The 19,225-nt window shown below is 50.6% G+C and overlaps 1 protein-coding gene across 1 annotated transcript; it reads left to right on the top strand.

Moving 5' to 3' along the window:
* Positions 1-4,670: 4,670 nt before the first annotated feature.
* On the top strand, positions 4,671-17,353 carry ACAA1 (acetyl-CoA acyltransferase 1). The gene is made up of 12 exons (XM_010005990.1): positions 4,671-4,877; positions 5,573-5,666; positions 5,921-5,978; positions 6,758-6,837; positions 7,882-7,924; positions 9,907-10,005; positions 10,444-10,524; positions 12,570-12,760; positions 12,854-13,033; positions 13,824-13,879; positions 14,619-14,764; positions 17,117-17,353. Exons 1-12 carry the CDS (start codon positions 4,671-4,673, stop codon positions 17,190-17,192), a joined length of 1,311 nt encoding a protein of 436 aa, XP_010004292.1. The 3' UTR covers positions 17,193-17,353.
* Positions 17,354-19,225: the final 1,872 nt, after the last annotated feature.

The raw sequence follows: 19,225 nt of genomic DNA, 5'->3' as shown, positions 1-19,225 counted from the left end.
GTGCTGGGTGGACGATCGACACCTGCCACAGGGGAGCAGGCGCGGCCCTCCCGCCGAGCCGAAGGAGATGATCCTCAGAACCACGGAGTCGGGGCGGGGGGACCTGGGTGTTCCCGTCCCTCCGGGAGGTCTCCAGCGGGGCGGCTTTCACCCTGTGCCTTAAGCGGTTACAATCAAGGAGTGGGGCTCGACGCGGAGCCGGGCTCAGCCGTCTTGACTTTGCCTTGTGTGTGTGTGTGTGTGTGTGTGCGTGTGTGTGTGTGTGCCCACCTTGGAAGAAGGGGTCTTCTCGAGGCATAGGAGGTCTCTGCTGGGATCACCCACGGACGGATGCCCGGGACCTCTTTGCCCACAGGGGTGGTGCAGATGCTGTCGATGCCTGAGCACCAGTTTGGTTGCTGGGAACCATCAGGGTGGAGGTGGGAGCTGGAAGGGATCTTGGCGAGGCCCACTTGCTCGTGGCCACGTAGCCCTGCCGTGCTGGGGCTGGGGGGAGGGATCCGGTGCGTTTTGGAAGCAGAGCTGCAGGGGTAGCCCAGGGGCTTTCCATAAAACCCACGTGGGTGTCTAAAGTTGGGCAAAACGTCTGGTGATCCAGGCTGGGTGCCTTCTCCATGCCTCATGGGACCAACACGGGGTGCAGGGAAGGGGGATATGTCCTCAGTGGTGCCTGAGAGAGCAGCTGCAGGACCATGAAGCTTCAGCCCAGGAGAGCAGATCCACATCAGTCCAGGGCAGCTGGGAACAGATTTCTCCCTGCAGCGTATTTGAAGCTGTAGGAGAGAATGGGCCCTTGGAAAAGCTGAGTTGAGCTGCTACCCTGCTGGAAAACCTGGGCAGGAAGCACGCACAGAGTCCCTGGAAGCTGACTGATTCATTAGATCTTGGTTATCTTGGACAAATAAATTGCACCATCTCATGTCCCCCCTTCCCTGCTACATTATCTATTTCCACCTGGCTCAGCAAAGGGTTAAATAAGCAGTTGCCATCTTCAGGCCAGTGTGTCCGACATGCATTTACTTTAATATTGTTTTTAGCTGAAAATGAAGAGCGTTGCTTGGACTGAAGTGGAAATTGAGAATCCTTGAATTCTTCCACAGGGAAGAGATGAGGACTCTGCACCACCAACGTGGCAATGGGAGTGTGTCCTTGTCCCCAGCTCTGAAAAGAGAAGCAGAAATGGGAATAGTTTCAGTTAAAAACAAACAAACACCCAAAAAACACACTGGTTAGGGTAAATTTAAAGAAATAGCTAAAAGGATTTCCTATAAATGTGGCTGCAGGTGAAGCTGGGGGGCTGCAGGGGTTTGTGCCAGGTGACCAGAGTGGTGATGGGCAGCTCTCCTTGGGGAGGGGGATGGAGTTGTCTCTTTTTCTCCAAGGGGGAATGAAGAATTTTATTCTGTGAATAGGACCAAATCCATCAGTCTGATCGGGAATACGGGATGGATGGAAAAAAAAAAATGCAAGAAAAAAATAAAATAAGATCAGTGTTGGCTGGAAAGGATTTTGTCAGGTGAGGGTAACAAAGTGTGTTTTCACCAAAGCTAAAAAACCAAACCAACCCAACCCATTTTTAGGCTGTTTTCTTGAATTGAATCTGTTGGTTTTTGATTTTTCTCAGCCCTTCAGTGGTGGGCGTGTGTTTTACTTCTTTCCAAAGCCTTGAGAGCAGAACGGGGCTTCTGGCTGTCCCAAAACATTCCCAGGGCTCCCAAACCACCCAAGTCCTCCTGTGTATGGATGTGTCTTCTGTGTGTGTGTGTGTGTGTGTGTGCACACGTGTGTGTGCACGTGTGCGACTCGCTCCTCAGGTGCCTTTGCCTTTTGATTTTTTAAAACCCTTGCAGTGTTCTGATGTACAGAATGAAACTAGAAAAGAGAATGTAATATTATGCCATGTAAAGTCATTTTTGTCGGTTTTGCCTTTTTTTAAAATTTTGTTTATTACTGTTTTTATTTTCTTTTGCCTGGACAACCCTTTCAGTGAAGAAATTCTTTCCTAATATGCAATCTAAAACACCCCAGGTGCAACTTGAGGCCATTTCCTCTCATCTTACCCCTGGTGATGTGGGAGAAAACACCCACCCCACCTCACTGCCCCCTCCTTCCAGGCAGAGCCATCAGGGCTTCCCTCAGCCTGGCCTTGCATCCCGCCTCCCTCAGGTGCTCTGAAAGTACTGGGCTTTATATATTTAAAATTTATTGTTTTTTTTGTTTTAATTTCTATTTACCTTTCTTTGCTTCTATTTCTTCTTTAATTTTCTTTATTTTCCTCTTTCCCATCCCCTCCTCTCTCCCTCTTTCCTTCCCCCTCTTTCCTTCCCCTTCTTTCCCTTCCTTCCCCCTTTCTTTCCCTTCCTTCCCCTTTTTCCTTCCTCCTTTCTTTCCCTTCCTTCCCTCTTTCTTTCCCTTCCTTCCCTCTTTCTTTCCCTTCCTTCTTTCTTTCCCTTCTTTCCCCCCTTTTCTTTCCCTTCCTTCCCCCCTTTTCTTTCCCTTCCTTCCCCCTTTCTCTCCCTTCCTCCTCTTTTCCCTCCCCTTCTTTCCCTCCCCTTCTTTCCCTCCCCCTATCCTTTTTCCAACGTTTATCACTTTTCTCTCTCATTCCCAACGCGCCTTTAATTCATGTCGAGCTGCTTCCTTTGCCATTTACCCCGTTAGAACCATCAATTTTTCCCTTTTCCTGTCACTTTCCCACCGCCCCCCCCACCCCCAAGCCGGGGCTGAGGCGATGGGGGCGTGGCCGTGGCTGGCGGGGGGCGTGTCTATGCAAATGAGAGACCGCGGAGGCGATGGGGCGGGGGCGTGTCCATGCAAATGAGGCGGCCGCGATGCGAGGGAGGCGGGGCCGTGGGGGCGGGGGCGTGTCCATGCAAATGAGGCGGCCGCGATGCGAGGGAGGCGGGGCCGTGGGGGCGGGGGCGTGTCCATGCAAATGAGGCGGCCGCGATGCGAGGGAGGCGGGGCCGTGGGGGCGGGGGCGTGTCCATGCAAATGAGGCGGCCGCGATGCGAGGGAGGCGGGGCCGTGGGGGCGGGGGCGTGTCCATGCAAATGAGGCGGCCGCGATGCGAGGGAGGCGGGGCCGTGGGGGCGGGGGCGTGTCCATGCAAATGAGGCGGCCGCGATGCGAGGGAGGCGGGGCCGTGGGGGCGGGGGCGTGTCCATGCAAATGAGGCGGCCGCGATGCGAGGGAGGCGGGGCCGTGGGGGCGGGGGCGTGTCCATGCAAATGAGGCGGCCGCGATGCGAGGGAGGCGGGGCCGTGGGGGCGGGGGCGTGTCCATGCAAATGAGGCGGCCGCGATGCGAGGGAGGCGGGGCCGTGGGGGCGGGGGCGTGTCCATGCAAATGAGGCGGCCGCGATGCGAGGGAGGCGGGGCCGTGGGGGCGGGGGCGTGTCCATGCAAATGAGGCGGCCGCGATGCGAGGGAGGCGGGGCCGTGGGGGCGGGGGCGTGTCCATGCAAATGAGGCGGCCGCGATGCGAGGGAGGCGGGGCCGTGGGGGCGGGGGCGTGTCCATGCAAATGAGGCGGCCGCGATGCGAGGGAGGCGGGGCCGTGGGGGCGGGGGCGTGTCCATGCAAATGAGGCGGCCGCGATGCGAGGGAGGCGGGGCCGTGGGGGCGGGGGCGTGTCCATGCAAATGAGGCGGCCGCGATGCGAGGGAGGCGGGGCCGTGGGGGCGGGGGCGTGTCCATGCAAATGAGGCGGCCGCGATGCGAGGGAGGCGGGGCCGTGGGGGCGGGGGCGTGTCCATGCAAATGAGGCGGCCGCGATGCGAGGGAGGCGGGGCCGTGGGGGCGGGGGCGTGTCCATGCAAATGAGGCGGCCGCGATGCGAGGGAGGCGGGGCCGTGGGGGCGGGGGCGTGTCCATGCAAATGAGGCGGCCGCGATGCGAGGGAGGCGGGGCCGTGGGGGCGGGGGCGTGTCCATGCAAATGAGGCGGCCGCGATGCGAGGGAGGCGGGGCCGTGGGGGCGGGGGCGTGTCCATGCAAATGAGGCGGCCGCGATGCGAGGGAGGCGGGGCCGTGGGGGCGGGGGCGTGTCCATGCAAATGAGGCGGCCGCGATGCGAGGGAGGCGGGGCCGTGGGGGCGGGGGCGTGTCCATGCAAATGAGGCGGCCGCGATGCGAGGGAGGCGGGGCCGTGGGGGCGGGGGCGTGTCCATGCAAATGAGGCGGCCGCGATGCGAGGGAGGCGGGGCCGTGGGGGCGGGGGCGTGTCCATGCAAATGAGGCGGCCGCGATGCGAGGGAGGCGGGGCCGTGGGGGCGGGGGCGTGTCCATGCAAATGAGGCGGCCGCGATGCGAGGGAGGCGGGGCCGTGGGGGCGGGGGCGTGTCCATGCAAATGAGGCGGCCGCGATGCGAGGGAGGCGGGGCCGTGGGGGCGGGGGCGTGTCCATGCAAATGAGGCGGCCGCGATGCGAGGGAGGCGGGGCCGTGGGGGCGGGGGCGTGTCCATGCAAATGAGGCGGCCGCGATGCGAGGGAGGCGGGGCCGTGGGGGCGGGGGCGTGTCCATGCAAATGAGGCGGCCGCGATGCGAGGGAGGCGGGGCCGTGGGGGCGGGGGCGTGTCCATGCAAATGAGGCGGCCGCGATGCGAGGGAGGCGGGGCCGTGGGGGCGGAGGCGTGTCCATGCAAATGAGCGGCGGCGGCGGGCCCAAGATGGCGGCGGTCCCAGTCGGGCTGTCGCTGCGGCGGGTGCATCTGGTGCTGGGGCACTTGTCCGGGTCGCAGCCGGGAACCGGCACCGGGATCCGGCCTTCCCCGTGCGGGAGCCGCTCCGGGGGCTCTCTGGGGGCTGACGATGCGGGGGTGGTGGTGCACGGCCGCAGGACCGCCATCGGCCGGGCCCGGCGCGGCGGCTTCAAGGTACAGGCCTGGGCCCCCCCCCTCCCTCCCCGGCCTCGGGACAACCCGAAACAGCCTTTTCTGACTGTTTTAATGGCCGGGGGGTGCGTGAGCCCAGAGCCACTGGCACCCCAAAAGAGTCAGCCGAGGTGCTGACGAGTTTCCCCCTCAGACCCCCGGGGTGGGAGTTTGCCACGCTGCTGTGAAGCTGCGCTGGTGCAACCAGGTTAGAGAAGCAGCGTCTCCCTCGCCTGCACGGCTGGCTTGGCACAGCCCTGCCGCCCTGCTGGAGCCGCCCTCGTCCTTGCTGGGCTGCTGGTGCTGTGCTGGGGCTCTCACCGAGGTGCCAGGGTGGCCCCAAAGCCTGCGTGGTGCTCCTGGTCTGGTCACACCTGGTCACACCTGCAGTGCTTCCCACCGGCTGAGGCCTCGCCTGTGTTTCTTCCACCAAACTAATTCAGAGGCTCCACTTGTCGCATAACTCAGCGTTGTTTGTTTGGCTTTGAGGGCCCTGCAAAGTGTGCTTATATAAAACTGAGCTAGGAAATCGCTTGGAAGATGCCCAGGGTTAAAAGCCATGCGGGATAATTCTGTTTGTAGAGGAAAATTAAAACCGTCCTGAGCTGAGAAGCTCAGTAAAGCTGCGTGAGCATCATGTGCAGTTTGTGGTGATTGTTTCAGGTGTTTTAAGTAGTGCTGATCCCCTGTGCTTGTAGGACACCACCCCTGATGAGCTGCTGTCTGCTGTTATGACAGCTGTCCTTCAGGATGTCAATCTCCGTCCTGAGGTCCTGGGAGACATCTGTGTGGGTGAGTGAACAGCCCCCACCCAGACTTGAAACTCCTGGTCGGGATAGCTCTCTGGGACAGGTGCCTCCTGCTGTCCCGTGGGATCCTTGCCTTTGGTGTATGAAATCAGTGTGTGCCTGCTCTGTTGGGTGGTGGGGCTCTGGCCTGTGTGCTGGGCAGCACCAAGCTGTGGACAGGTTAACATCCCTTCCATGCCCGCAGCAAATAGCGAGGGAAATGCAACCACTTGACTGGAGTCCTATCTTTGCACCTAGGAAACGTGCTGCAGCCTGGAGCTGGTGCTTTGATTGCAAGAGTTGCACAGTTTCTAAGGTAAACTCTCAACCAGATGAAGGTTCCTCCTCCCCTTCTCAAGCCTTGGCTGTGGAGCAGCACTGGCTCAGAGGTAGCAGTGAGGCTGGTGTGTTCCTAAGAAGTTACAGCAAATCACCTTTTGCCTGGAAATTAGACTTTGTGTCTTTGGATAACTGTGCTGGGGTTTGGAGAGTGCTCTTGGCAACGGAGGGGGAGGCAGAGGTGAGGCCAGTTCATCATTTTGGGATACCTGTGCTGAGCCTCTGAACAGGAGGCCTTGTTTTGTGGGCTCCCAGCTGTGCCTGCTGCTTCTCCATAATGCAAGGCTGTGCTTCTCTCTGCTCTGTGTGGGCCTGAAACCGTGGACTTGCCTTGGGTCTCTGTGTTGAGTTGGATCCCAGCTTCCAAGTCCTTCAGCCAGTGTCTAATCAGTGTGCAACCACCTTGGAGAGGTGCAGACACAGCCCCCTGGTAATCACAAATATTGCAGAGCTTTTTAGTATTTCTGGCCCTTGGGAACTAGGCAGAGGAGAGGGCCCTGCTTAGAGAGGACCTTCTGAAGCCAGACCCCTGGGCAGGCAGCACTCGGAGCCGCTTGCCAATCACATTGGGAATTTACCTACGAACTTTGCTTTCTCTTGGTGCAGTACCAAGTAGGTCAACAAACATATAAAGGGATCTCTCTCTTGAACTCGAGGGTTGAAGTTCAGTCACGTGGCTTAATGTTCTCTGTAGTTGTTTGGTTTGTGGTGTGGTTTTGATCGCTGGGTCTTTGCCAAGGCTGTCTTGCTTCCTAGCGGTATTCCAGAGACGGTGCCGTGCTCCAGCGTCAACCGGCAGTGCTCCTCGGGGCTGCAGGCCATCATCAATATAGCTGGTGAGTCTTGTGGGCACTTGGGGCAGAGCTGATGCCTGCCACACCCTCAGGTGTTCGTTTCTCCTGTCCTCCAGTCTCTCTGAGCAGTAAAAGTAGTGATAAGGTCTCCTGCTCTTAGGAGTTGTCAGTGTGTTGTTAGAGAATCATGGAATTGTCAGGGTTGGAAGGGACCTCCAGAGATCATCTAGTGCAATCCCCTGCTAAAGCAGGATCTCCTGGAGCACATCACTCAGGGATGCATCCAGGGGGGTCTTTAATATCTCCAGAGAAGGGAAACTCCACAACCCCCCTGGGCAGCCTGTCCCAGGGCTCTGTCACCCTCACCGTGAAGTTTCTCCTCATATTTAAATGGAACTTCCCATGCTCCAGCTTGTGCCTGTTGCCCCTCGTCCTGTCACTGGGAACTACTGAACAGAGTCTGGCTCCATCTCCCCTGCACCCACCATTTAGATACTTGTAGGCATTAATAAGGTCTCTCCTCAGCCTTCTCTTCTCCAGGCTAAAGAGTCCCAGCTCTCTCAGCCTTTCCTCATCAGGGAGATGCTCCAATCCCCCAGTCATCTTTGTTGCCCTCCCCTGGACTGTCTCCAGGAGTTCCCTGTCTCTCTTGGACTAGGGAACAGGATTCCAGATGTGGCCTCACCAGGGGAGAGCAGAGAGGAAGGATGATCTCTCTTGATCTACTTGCCACACTTTTCCGTATGCACCCAAATACTTAAGAGTTGAATACTTATAACCTTGAGTGGCCAAGTTTACCCCTAGAGAAGTAACTTGGTTTTCTGAAGACGAGTTCTACCATCACTTCCACATGAGCAGCTTCTAGAAGGGTCTCTCCTGTCCTCTCTGGTTGCATGTCAGGCTATGGTTGGTTAGTCTTCAGCCCCATCAGCTCCTTGACCTGGCTCACGTTCTGGCAGGGGGTGGGGTGGAGGGAACACACCTTCCAGATGTAGTGGGTGCCTCAGGTGTTGGTGAAGCCACAGCTGGAATGGAGGTGCTTTTGCTCCTCCTGACAGTAAGAATGTTTTTGTCCTGCTGTTACAGGTGGCATCCAAAATGGATCATATGACATTGGCTTGGCCTGCGGGTAAGAAAACCTCCTTATGGTACTTGCATAGGCTTCCTGGAGGTAACACTGTCCCTCTGCAAGAGCTCTTAGAAACCCCTTTCAGCCAGATCTGTGCCCCTCAGGAGATAAATACTGACCTTTTTTGACAAATAGGTGAATAAACTCTAAAATTAGGACCTGAATTGAAGTGGTGGCTGCAGATGCAATTTGTGTATTGCTAGAGGCTGCCGAGTACTTTCACAGAGTGGGTCATCTTAAAGGGTCTGAGAGATGGTGCTTGAAAATCCTTTAATTCTCCAGGAACTGGTCTTGGTGACATGTCTGTCCCTTATAACATGCAAAAGCCTGTTTTAGCATGGTCCTCTGGCTCTGCTCGTGGATACCACTTGCATGCAGATCTCAGATAGCCTGGAAGAGCCTGCTGTGGTTTGCTTTTTTACTAGTCTCCAGTAAGCTGGTGTCTCAGAATACCAGCAGCTAGCTTGGATCAAGAAATTAATATCCTACCATGGCTAACAACTGTTCTACAGAGTTACAGGTGTTCTTCGTCAGAAGTGTTTGTTTCTTTGAGGATTAAATGTTAAGTTGGCTTTAGAGAAACACTAGTGACCACAGACACATTCACTTCAGAAGAACAAATAACAGAAGTATTCAGTATCCTGAGGCTAAAACATTTGGTTCCTCTTTTTCTTTACCTTGGTAACTCCTAAGACTTTCTTGAATTATTACTGTCCACACTCATCCAGTAGTCCTTAGGAAAATAACTTTACAGCTTTCTCAACCCCTACACATAGCCTGGTTGAGCAAGATCTGATGCTGAGAAACCATTCTTAGCCTGCTGTGAAATGAACAGCTCAGCCAGCCAGTGTGTTCCTCTGACGTAAAAATACTGAAAGGCTCAGAGGGTTTAGGATCCAGCCTTTGCACCTTTGGGTGTGGAAGCCACCAGCATTTCATTGTTGGAAGTTTTTTGGCTTCTACCCTGCAGGGTCCTCCACAAAGACACAAAATCTGTATGTTACAAACAGCTGGTGTGAGCTGGGTGTATCCTGATCCATGCTCTTCCTCTGAGTGGACTCACCCCCTCTGTAGATGCAGAGATGCTGGAGCACAGCCAAAACAGCAGCTGTGGTTTTGCTCTCACTTAAAACCTGATTCTGTACCTTCCTTCAGGGAGCAGATGCAGCTGAAGTCAAGTAAAGCAGCAATGCACATAATTTTAGAGTTATTTTAAACTCCTGATAGCACTTACTATAAGCTGCTTGGCGAAAAGCCTCATTTTCTGCTTGTCTTGCATTTTCCAGCAATAGTTTCTTTGTTATCTACTCTTAATGACTTCACTTGTGTGGTGCAGAGTAGAATTCAAACCCCCTTCCCATCGCAGCCTTCATGGTCTAGACTGACTTTACAGAAGCTCACTGGTCTCCAGTGATGGTTGCACTGGGATGCAGTGGAATGGGATGTCTTCAGTCTGTTAACTCAGGTGCAGGGGAAGGGCTGCAGCCTCTGGGATCCATGTCTTAAATTCCTTCTGTTGTAAAATACAAGTAGTATAATGGTTTCCTTCATGCCTAGGATGCTGCCAACCAGTTCTTAAGCTGGAAGTGGCATCTTTATGGCTGTTGAACATCTTGCTGGAAGCTCCAAACCTAGAACCTTGGATTTTTGTAATGCTTGAGGACAAAAGTGCCAGAATCATTAGCAACTCTTTCCTAGCCGTGGAAAGAAGAACTTAACTTGTTGACACAGGTATCCTGTTTTTAGTGAAACAAGGACCAATTTAATCTATCAGAGTTTTTATTTCATGGTAATTCTTATATTGATGATTCAAGAGCTTCTGCCTTAGACAATTCTTAATTATTACTGTGTTTCTGTAGGATGACAGGAAAGCATGTTGTCAAGATACTGAGTTCTGATCAGTTTTAATGGAGCACTTAGCCTCATACATGGCATGAAAGCACTGGTAGCAAATAGAAAATGCAGATTTTTCTTGTGTTTAGGGTGGAAACGATGTCCCTCAGAAGTGCAGATAACCCTGGTGATATCAGTTCCAAGATGATGGAAAACAGCAAAGCTCGAGATTGCCTTATTCCTATGGGGTGAGTGTTCCCTCTTCCCAAAGCTTAGGGGTTTTCTGGGTGGTCTGTCTCTGCAGTGACTGTACTGTTTCAAATCCATGTGAATGTGGTGTGGGAAACTGTTCTTTTCTTCCTCACATGGTGAGCTTTGATCTGTATGTTGTCAGCATCTTCCTTGGTTATGATAGAAGATAAATGATGTGAAATGAGGGGAAGATCAGAGGCTCTTCTGAGAGCTTTCCTTGTCTTAAGCGCAATGAGCAATGAAGGCGGATTTGAACCTTGTTTTGGTCCTAGATTTGATTCAGGATCTGCTTCTGCCAAGCAGTTCTGGGTTGAGAAGACAACAGTGAGCCTTGAGAATGAAGCCAAGGCTTGTACCTTGTGTTGCCTTAGTAGAAGAATTTCAGCTCCTGTAGAGGAGTCCTTGGATTGATTCTGTGATGTTGTTTTCCCCAGAATAACCTCAGAAAACGTGGCAGAGAAGTTTGGAATTTCCCGAAAGAAGCAAGATGCCTTTGCCTTGGCTTCCCAACAAAAGTAAATGCTTTTTGTCTGTTGCTTTGTTTTGTTGCTTTTTTTTTTTTCCCTTTTGTTGTTGTTGTTTTTTTTCTTTTGTTTTGGTCAGGCTTGATGGGGCTCTGAGCAATCTGTTCTAGTTGGAGGTGTCCCTGCTTATTGTAGGGGGGTTGGACTAGATGACCTTTACAGGTCCCTTCCAACCCAAGACATTCCATGATTCTATTCTTTCTAACCTTTTAGTTAAGGAATAAATACAGGTAGAAGAAGCATTGCTGCTTGCCAAGAGTGGTTAAGTGCAGCCTTGGTGTTGCCTTCCAAACCTTAATAGTGAGTAAAGAAGCTTGAGAAGGTCAGAGCAAAGACCCTGACAGAGCATGTCGTGGGTTGTGTGTTAAGAAAACCCGAGTCCAGAGCAGTACTGGAGATGGTGTGACTAACCTGGTGTCATATCACCAGGTGTGCAAGTCTTGAGCAGTGAGTGCCTCTGTATTTTTCAGTCTCCAAAGGATGTGACCTCCTTGAGGCTTCTGAAACAAATGGATGGTTCAATATTTTCATAGTGGCTTTGGCTCCGTGTCATTTGAAATTGAACATGGGAGTGGCAGTGGAAGGAAACCTTCCTACCAGGGATTATTTAAATTGAGCTGTTTCTAGAGCACTGCTGAGCTTCTGAGGAGAGTGGCTTGTCTTTACTGCAGGTGTTTGGCTCCAAGGGAGTCCAGTCCTTCCTCTAACAACCTTCCCTCTGGGTTAAATCCCTGCCTAAATGTCGTGGCCCCTGGAACCCAGGGGGTGTTACTCGTGATCCGGCATCTGACATTAAAGCTGCTGCTGTCAAAGAGTTAAACTTAATTTCAGAGCTCAGTTCAAGCACTACCCCGGTCCAGTTATTTATCTAATACAGGAAGCCACTGCACAGGCCAGTTAACCTTTATATTCTGGCCCTGCTTCTAGGGAACTTGGCATACCAGCCTTTCTCACTGACATCAAGCTGATAACGCAAAAGGGGATGTGAACACCATCCTCCCCTTGCATGAGGGAAGGGTGATTTTCTGGCCCTGGTCTCAGGATGTCTGTGGAGTTACCGATCTGTCCCTCAGCACTTTGCTCTAGGTCTTGCTTATCTTCCAGTATTAATTATTTTCATTTTATTAGTAAAAGTATAAAGGGATGAAGGAGGTCAAACAAGCTTTCAGTCTCCAATTTGTATTCCCTCTGAAAGGGTGCTCTGCTGGAAGGTAAATCTTCTACATCAGCTCTGCTGGGGAGGCTTTTAAATACTTTGTTCATATGAAAGATTAAAACTGTGTGCCCTGAGCCAATTCAACTTCAGCTGATTGCATTCTGCCTACTTATACCCGTTCTCTCTTGTCAGTTCTCCCTGCTGTTAATGCTGCTGTCTTGGGGACCAGAAGCTCTCTTCACCCCTCCTTTACTGCTAAATCAATACCCTTCTACCTAGTCACACTGAACTATGCAACAGAAATTGCCTTCAATTTGGGTTGACAGGTTTAATTTAAAGGCCAGATTATACCTGAAGTCTACTTAGGGCTCAACTTGTCTTCAGGAGGACAAAACCAGGAATGAGTGAAACTTCAGCCATTAACTTATCAGGAGTTATCAGTATTATGTGAAGGCTCAGCCCTTTTTCCCTGTTCAGCTCAGAAATAAGAACTGATGTTTGAACATCAGGATTCATTTATTTTCTCACAGTTGTGAGTGCAGCACTGGGCAAGTACATCTCCATGCTGTGGGCTGGCAGTGGTCAGTCAGTCAGAGGGGTGTTGATGGGAACAGAAGTGGGATCTTGCTCAGAAGTGTGTGACCCTGTGACCCAGGTCTGTGGAGAATGTCCATCATGTTAGTGATAAATTTCCCATGATGTACAGATAGGAAGTTTGTCTGCCCATGAATGGAAATAAGTATTTGCCTGTTGTCTTGTTCACTGCTCAGCAGTGCTGTAGCTTTGTCCCAAGTCATACCTTAGTTCATTCTTCCTTCACTTTAGTTCTCTTGCAATTCACCTCTGGAGTGTTTTAAACTTTCATACTGTTCTTTAACAGAGCAGCAAAAGCTCAGCAGATGGGACTGTTTAAAACTGAGATTGTTCCAGTGAAGACCACTGTTCTGGATAACCAGGGCAACCAGAAGACAATCACTGTGCACCAAGATGAAGGCATTAGGCCCTCCACCACCCTGGAAGGCTTGGCCAAGCTGAGGCCTGCCTTCAAAGAGGATGGTAGCACCACAGCAGGTCAGCTCTGTTCTTACTTTGTCATCCCTCTGGTTTACCTGCCTTGCACCTTAAGCAAAGAAGGTGTTAATAGGTGTCAATACCTTCCAACAGGTAATGCCAGCCAGGTCAGTGATGGAGCAGCTGCTGTTCTCCTGGCCAGACGCTCCAAAGCAGCAGAGCTGGGACTGCCCATCCTGGGGGTGCTCAGGTCCTTTGCTGTGGTCGGGGTCCCACCTGATGTCATGGGCATCGGCCCGGCCTACGCCATCCCGGTGGCTGTGGAGAAGGCAGGTAAGAACCACTTGTCCTTCATACCCTGTTGGGCACATCGGGTTCTGTGGATGGAATCTGAAGGTTGTATTATTCCAGCAAGTGCAGCTGTCAGCCATAGGAACAGTGACCTTCACTTCAGAACAGTGAAGGAGATCCCAGCTGGGATTATTGTGATGCACTTCACTTGTACCTGTGGATAAGCTGGCGTTCCCTCACTTCTGAGAAGCTCAGGATTAAATCCCTGCACAGTCTTCACAAACAGTTAACATGTGGAAAGTGGTTTAGGGTTCATTTAATGCTGTTTTCTCATCCTTAATATGACCAGGGTGTTGGGGTGTGGGTTTTGTGTTTGGTTCTGGGTTTTTTCCTTTACAATTATGGCATCTCGCCAGCCCAACAGGCTTTCCTCAGGGTTCTCATCATCAGGTTAAACAGCTTTTACAGCTCATGGTGATGGTTGTGTCTGCCTGTCACGGCTGCAGTCCCATGCTCACCCATGGTTTTACCTTTCAGTCTTGAAATATCCTTAAATCTTTAATCCCTCTGCAAAGAAATGACATTTAATCTAAGGAAGCTTGGTGAGCTCAGTGACACAATACCATGGACTGGGACATTCTGCAGTATTTAGATGGTTCTGTATTTAAACATGTGTCCAAGTGTAGGCACCCTGCATGCAGCCAAGGACCCCCTCTTTCTGTCATTAGTGGAGCAGAACTAGAATTAATCAGGGGAGGCTGTGAGTGAATTATTCTCTTTGATAGAAAGCAAAAATATCTCCTTTTGAAATCCTGACTTCTCTGAACTATAGGTCTGACTCTGAATGACATTGATATATATGAAATTAATGAAGCCTTTGCAAGCCAGGTGAGTGATCATCCTCTTTGTCTTGCTACATAGTTTGGTAACTGAGTATATGTCAGCTTGGTCTCCAGATTAAGATTTGAACTTGTTCCACATACTGCATCAGATGTTAATGAACACACAGAGACTGGTTTCCCTTTCCTTAGCAGGGCATTGCTTATCCAGCTTAATATTTAAAAAAAGCAATCCCACAGCAATAAACAAAACAGAAAAATAATGCACTGATTAGGAATGTTATCTGTGCCATTGAATCCTTATACCAGCTTACAAAATCTGTTTCACAAGAGCTGTAATTTGTCAGTGTGCATGTATTGCACTCTGCAGTTTGGAAGCCCTTAATGAACCATGTCTTCCAGGAATCCATGAGGTGCCTGTCAGCAAGTGTGTGGGCTCAGCTGGAGGTGCAGTTGGGAGGCTTCCCTCCCCTCAGTGGGCTTTGCATTTGTCATTTTGCATTCTACTCCTTGGCACTGGGGAAGATGGCCTGGCTGGAGTCAGGCCTCTGAGTGGCAACTGTTCAGTGCTTCAAGAGCAGCTGACACAACAATGTGCAGTTTGTGTAATTACATAGTTTGGGCTGAATTAATTTTAAGCACAAACCTCTTGAAGCCCCTGGAGCTGGTTTGCTGTCCCTCTTCACACACGGGTGAGATAACCCAGTCCTCTCAGCTCTGTTGAGGGAGAGCTGAGAACTAACAGAGGCACGAGCATCTCTGTGAACCCATTCCCTCTGTCTTCCTAGGCTGTGTTCTGTGTTGAAAAGCTGGGCATTCCTATGGAGAAGGTCAACCCCCTGGGAGGAGCAATAGCACTGGGACACCCGCTGGGCTGTACTGGGGCTCGTCAAGTTGTCACTTTGCTCAACGAGTTGAAGCGCAGAGGGAAAAGGTGAGCACTGAGGAACAGAGTTGGCCTTAATGCCTTAAATGTACCTAAGTGACTTAGGCCCAGAAGTAACCATCAGCTTGGGTTATGCTTCTCTACCCCTTGGATAGCTTTGACCAGGAATTCCTGTTGGTTCTCTGAGTATCTTGCTGCCTGTGAGTGCAGAGTCTGTTCTGGCCCGTGGTGGTGCAAGAAGAAAGAGCAGCTTCTGCTGGCTGTGTCACTGCTCCCTTTGGGGCTGGCATGTGCAGAGCCACAGGACTGGCTTTAGGATGAGCTGTGCCCTGGGCTAGAGGGGAGGGCTGCAGTGATGGTGAGCTGTTAACTGCCAAGCAAACCTGGCAGTAACAATAAAGCACCTCACACTGAAGTGGATGACATTTAATCTAAGGAAGCTTGGTGAGCTCAGTGACACAATACCATGGACTGGGACATTCTGCAGTATTTAGATGGTTCTGTATTTAAACATGTGTCCAAGTGTAGGCACCCTGCATGCAGCCAAGGACCCCCTCTTTCTGTCATTAGTGGAGCAGAACTAGAATTAATCAGGGGAGGCTGTGAGTGAATTATTCTCTTTGATAGAAAGCAAAAATATCTCCTTTTGAAATCCTGACTTCTCTGAACTATAGGTCTGACTCTGAATGACATTGATATATATGAAATTAATGAAGCCTTTGCAAGCCAGGTGAGTGATCATCCTCTTTGTCTTGCTACATAGTTTGGTAACTGAGTATATGTCAGCTTGGTCTCCAGATTAAGATTTGAACTTGTTCCACATACTGCATCAGATGTTAATGAACACACAGAGACTGGTTTCCCTTTCCTTAGCAGGGCATTGCTTATCCAGCTTAATATTTAAAAAAAGCAATCCCACAGCAATAAACAAAACAGAAAAATAATGCACTGATTAGGAATGTTATCTGTGCCATTGAATCCTTATACCAGCTTACAAAATCTGTTTCACAAGAGCTGTAATTTGTCAGTGTGCATGTATTGCACTCTGCAGTTTGGAAGCCCTTAATGAACCATGTCTTCCAGGAATCCATGAGGTGCCTGTCAGCAAGTGTGTGGGCTCAGCTGGAGGTGCAGTTGGGAGGCTTCCCTCCCCTCAGTGGGCTTTGCATTTGTCATTTTGCATTCTACTCCTTGGCACTGGGGAAGATGGCCTGGCTGGAGTCAGGCCTCTGAGTGGCAACTGTTCAGTGCTTCAAGAGCAGCTGACACAACAATGTGCAGTTTGTGTAATTACATAGTTTGGGCTGAATTAATTTTAAGCACAAACCTCTTGAAGCCCCTGGAGCTGGTTTGCTGTCCCTCTTCACACACGGGTGAGATAACCCAGTCCTCTCAGCTCTGTTGAGGGAGAGCTGAGAACTAACAGAGGCACGAGCATCTCTGTGAACCCATTCCCTCTGTCTTCCTAGGCTGTGTTCTGTGTTGAAAAGCTGGGCATTCCTATGGAGAAGGTCAACCCCCTGGGAGGAGCAATAGCACTGGGACACCCGCTGGGCTGTACTGGGGCTCGTCAAGTTGTCACTTTGCTCAACGAGTTGAAGCGCAGAGGGAAAAGGTGAGCACTGAGGAACAGAGTTGGCCTTAATGCCTTAAATGTACCTAAGTGACTTAGGCCCAGAAGTAACCATCAGCTTGGGTTATGCTTCTCTACCCCTTGGATAGCTTTGACCAGGAATTCCTGTTGGTTCTCTGAGTATCTTGCTGCCTGTGAGTGCAGAGTCTGTTCTGGCCCGTGGTGGTGCAAGAAGAAAGAGCAGCTTCTGCTGGCTGTGTCACTGCTCCCTTTGGGGCTGGCATGTGCAGAGCCACAGGACTGGCTTTAGGATGAGCTGTGCCCTGGGCTAGAGGGGAGGGCTGCAGTGATGGTGAGCTGTTAACTGCCAAGCAAACCTGGCAGTAACAATAAAGCACCTCACACTGAAGTGGAAGAACTCACTCTGAAATCAGGTTTTCCGCACATCCCGCTGTACGTTGTTTGTCCAAACTCACCTTGGCCTGTTACACAGCGAAGCCAGGCCAAGGGCAGCAGCAGGAGTTTCTTCCTCAGCCCAGATAAATCAAAGCAGTTCCCCTGGCTCAGCCTTGCTGTGGGTGTGTCAGGCAGGTGGCCAAGGAGCTGGTTTCTGGCACACTGCTCCTGTCCCAACAGCAGGCAGAGGAACGCGTGTCCAGGTGCTCTGCAAACACCAGGACACCGGGAACTCTGCAGGAACTCCAGGGCACCAGGATTTGCTCCAGTGTTAGAATCACTTGGTGACACAGGAGAGCAGTGGGTAGCTGAGACGTATTCTTCTTTTCCTCCCCCCCCCGATCTTCATTCCATGTGCTGTTTGATTTCAGAGCATACGGAGTTGTCTCCATGTGCATCGGGACCGGCATGGGCGCTGCAGCAGTGTTTGAGTACCCAGGGAGCTAACTCCAGTGTGCTGACAGAGCAGCACAGCAGCAGCTCAGTCTTTGCCTTCTCCAGGAATAGCAAATGATTTGCACTGTGAAATCAAGGGGCTTCGGGGATTCCTTACTAGAGCTACACATCTAAGGCACAAATAACAAAGCTAAATAAATCGTATGGATCTGCTAAGCAGGGAGGAAGTGCAGAACTGGCACATGGTGTCTGGACACGAGGAGAGAAATGAGTTCAGTTGAAGTTCAACTACGTGTGGTGATGATGAATTCATATTTCTAATTTACTTGATCTTTTTAATCTGCCAATATTACCAGAGAGAAGTAGTTCATGGTGCAGTATTTTTGCAGGATGGTGTCTAAAACAGTGGCTCAGAATTAAAACACTGCACATTAAAAGGCTTTTTCAGGATTTTCTTAGAATATTTCACCTTCTTGTAAGAAGTCTAAAGCAGACATAATTTTCTTTACAACACTGTCTGTCCTGTCCCAGTCATAAGTTGGCCATGTCTGAAGCTGTCCCTGTGCTGGAGGATGGGCTGTAACCCTTTTAACCAAGCTGCTCTGGAGCCTTCAGTGGGGGCAGGTGGAAAGACTAGAATGTAATTTACACAGGATCAAACCAACCACTGAGATGCCTGAACAGAAAGGTTTGGATGATTTGCTAGAAGCCAGGCACCTGACAGTGGCCATTCCCTCTTTTTACAGCACATTTCTAATAGTCACTTTGTGTGACTCTACCATAGGGAACAAGCTTATGCTTCATAATATTTACTTACCTACCATGGAACAGATTCCAGCATTACTTTTAGCACAAGCACTACGTCATCATCAGTGACATCTCAGCACTTCTAATACAAATGTGAATTTCATCTTGCACAGTTCTGCCTTCTCTGCTCTCTCTTACAAGCAGAAAGATCTCTGAGGTATTAGAAAAAATGTAACTTTGTAAGACAGACTGAGGTTTCTTGTCTGGGCTCTTTTATTTTTTTTGCACTTACTAATACAAATGGGTTCTTGCCATATGTCTGTTGTCTTCTTATGATGCTTGTTAATTGAAGGTTGTGATTAGTTGGAGCTGCCTGATGTTCTCACATCCTGTCTCACCTCACTCAGGCTGTATTTCAGAGCAAAAAGATGAAATGATTTAGAGGGGGCAGACAGGAGGTGACATTTTCAAGGTTCCTTGTTTCACACTGAGGTTTCTGTGTACAAACTGAGTTCTGGGTGCCAGTACAAGTCAGTTTTAAACTGGGCAGAAGGTTCTTGCACATCTTGTGCTGTGCAGGGTGGGTTGCACCCCCCTCCTCCCCACACACGCTGCCTTTAACAAAACCCTTTTATATGATCAGAGTGGAAAACTTAACAGGCTCAGAAGTGGGAATTTAAGTGACCTTTAGCTAAAGTAATACTAAAAATATTTAAAGAGAAGTGTGAGTAAATGGGAACCATGTGGGGGAAAGATTTAAAAAGGAAGAAGGGTTCCTCCCTCTGTAGCTGTAGGGGATATTCTCAATACCCCAGCATGATGAAACATGCAGGCTGGGAATTTTCCAGGGAGTCCAGGGAAAGTTGGCTCTTCTCCTTTTCATGTAAGGCACTGGGAAAACAGCTCAGGGAATGCTGGCCTGCTCACTAGTGTTTCTATTATGTGTCACCGTCCATTTTAATGCCAGATAAACAAAGCAAAACAAAAGTTACTTTCTAAGGTACAGTCTTTAATTGTAATTTGAGGCCTGCTGTGATATGCAGAGGGTTTAGCCCAAATCTTACCATAGCTGCTTTGCAATTCAAAACCAATTATGAACAGAGCCTGGTTCTGTGGGTAATGGTGAGCTTATCACAGCAAAAGCAAAAGCACAGGATGAGATTGTGACTGTATTATTTAAAGTACCTTGAGCTTTTTTGTCCTCATAACTTAAAATTTCATTTCACTAAGATCCCAGTCCGTATGAAAACAATTGAAGTAAAAGGAAATAACAGGCTCAAATGACAGTACATCTGCATCCAAGCCATTACTTTGACATTTGTCCCACATTGTCCTGC

The sequence above is a fragment of the Chaetura pelagica genome, unplaced genomic scaffold (genome assembly GCF_000747805.2).
Source record: "Chaetura pelagica isolate M959 unplaced genomic scaffold, ChaPel_1.0 scaffold199, whole genome shotgun sequence".
Classification (NCBI taxonomy): Eukaryota; Metazoa; Chordata; class Aves; order Apodiformes; family Apodidae; genus Chaetura; species Chaetura pelagica.
Note: the sequence above shows the minus strand (reverse complement) of the source record. Positions and strands in the feature narration are given on the sequence as shown.

Bases quoted from the DNA above. Each gene is read 5' to 3' on its own strand.
- ACAA1 (XM_010005990.1), top strand. From the start codon at position 4,671: ATGGCGGCGGTCCCAGTCGGGCTGTCGCTGCGGCGGGTGCATCTGGTG. The intron at 7,925-9,906 runs GTAAGAAAACCT...TCTTGTGTTTAG, and splicing joins GACATTGGCTTGGCCTGCGG to GGTGGAAACGATGTCCCTCA. The intron at 14,765-17,116 runs GTGAGCACTGAG...GTTTGATTTCAG, and splicing joins TTGAAGCGCAGAGGGAAAAG to AGCATACGGAGTTGTCTCCA.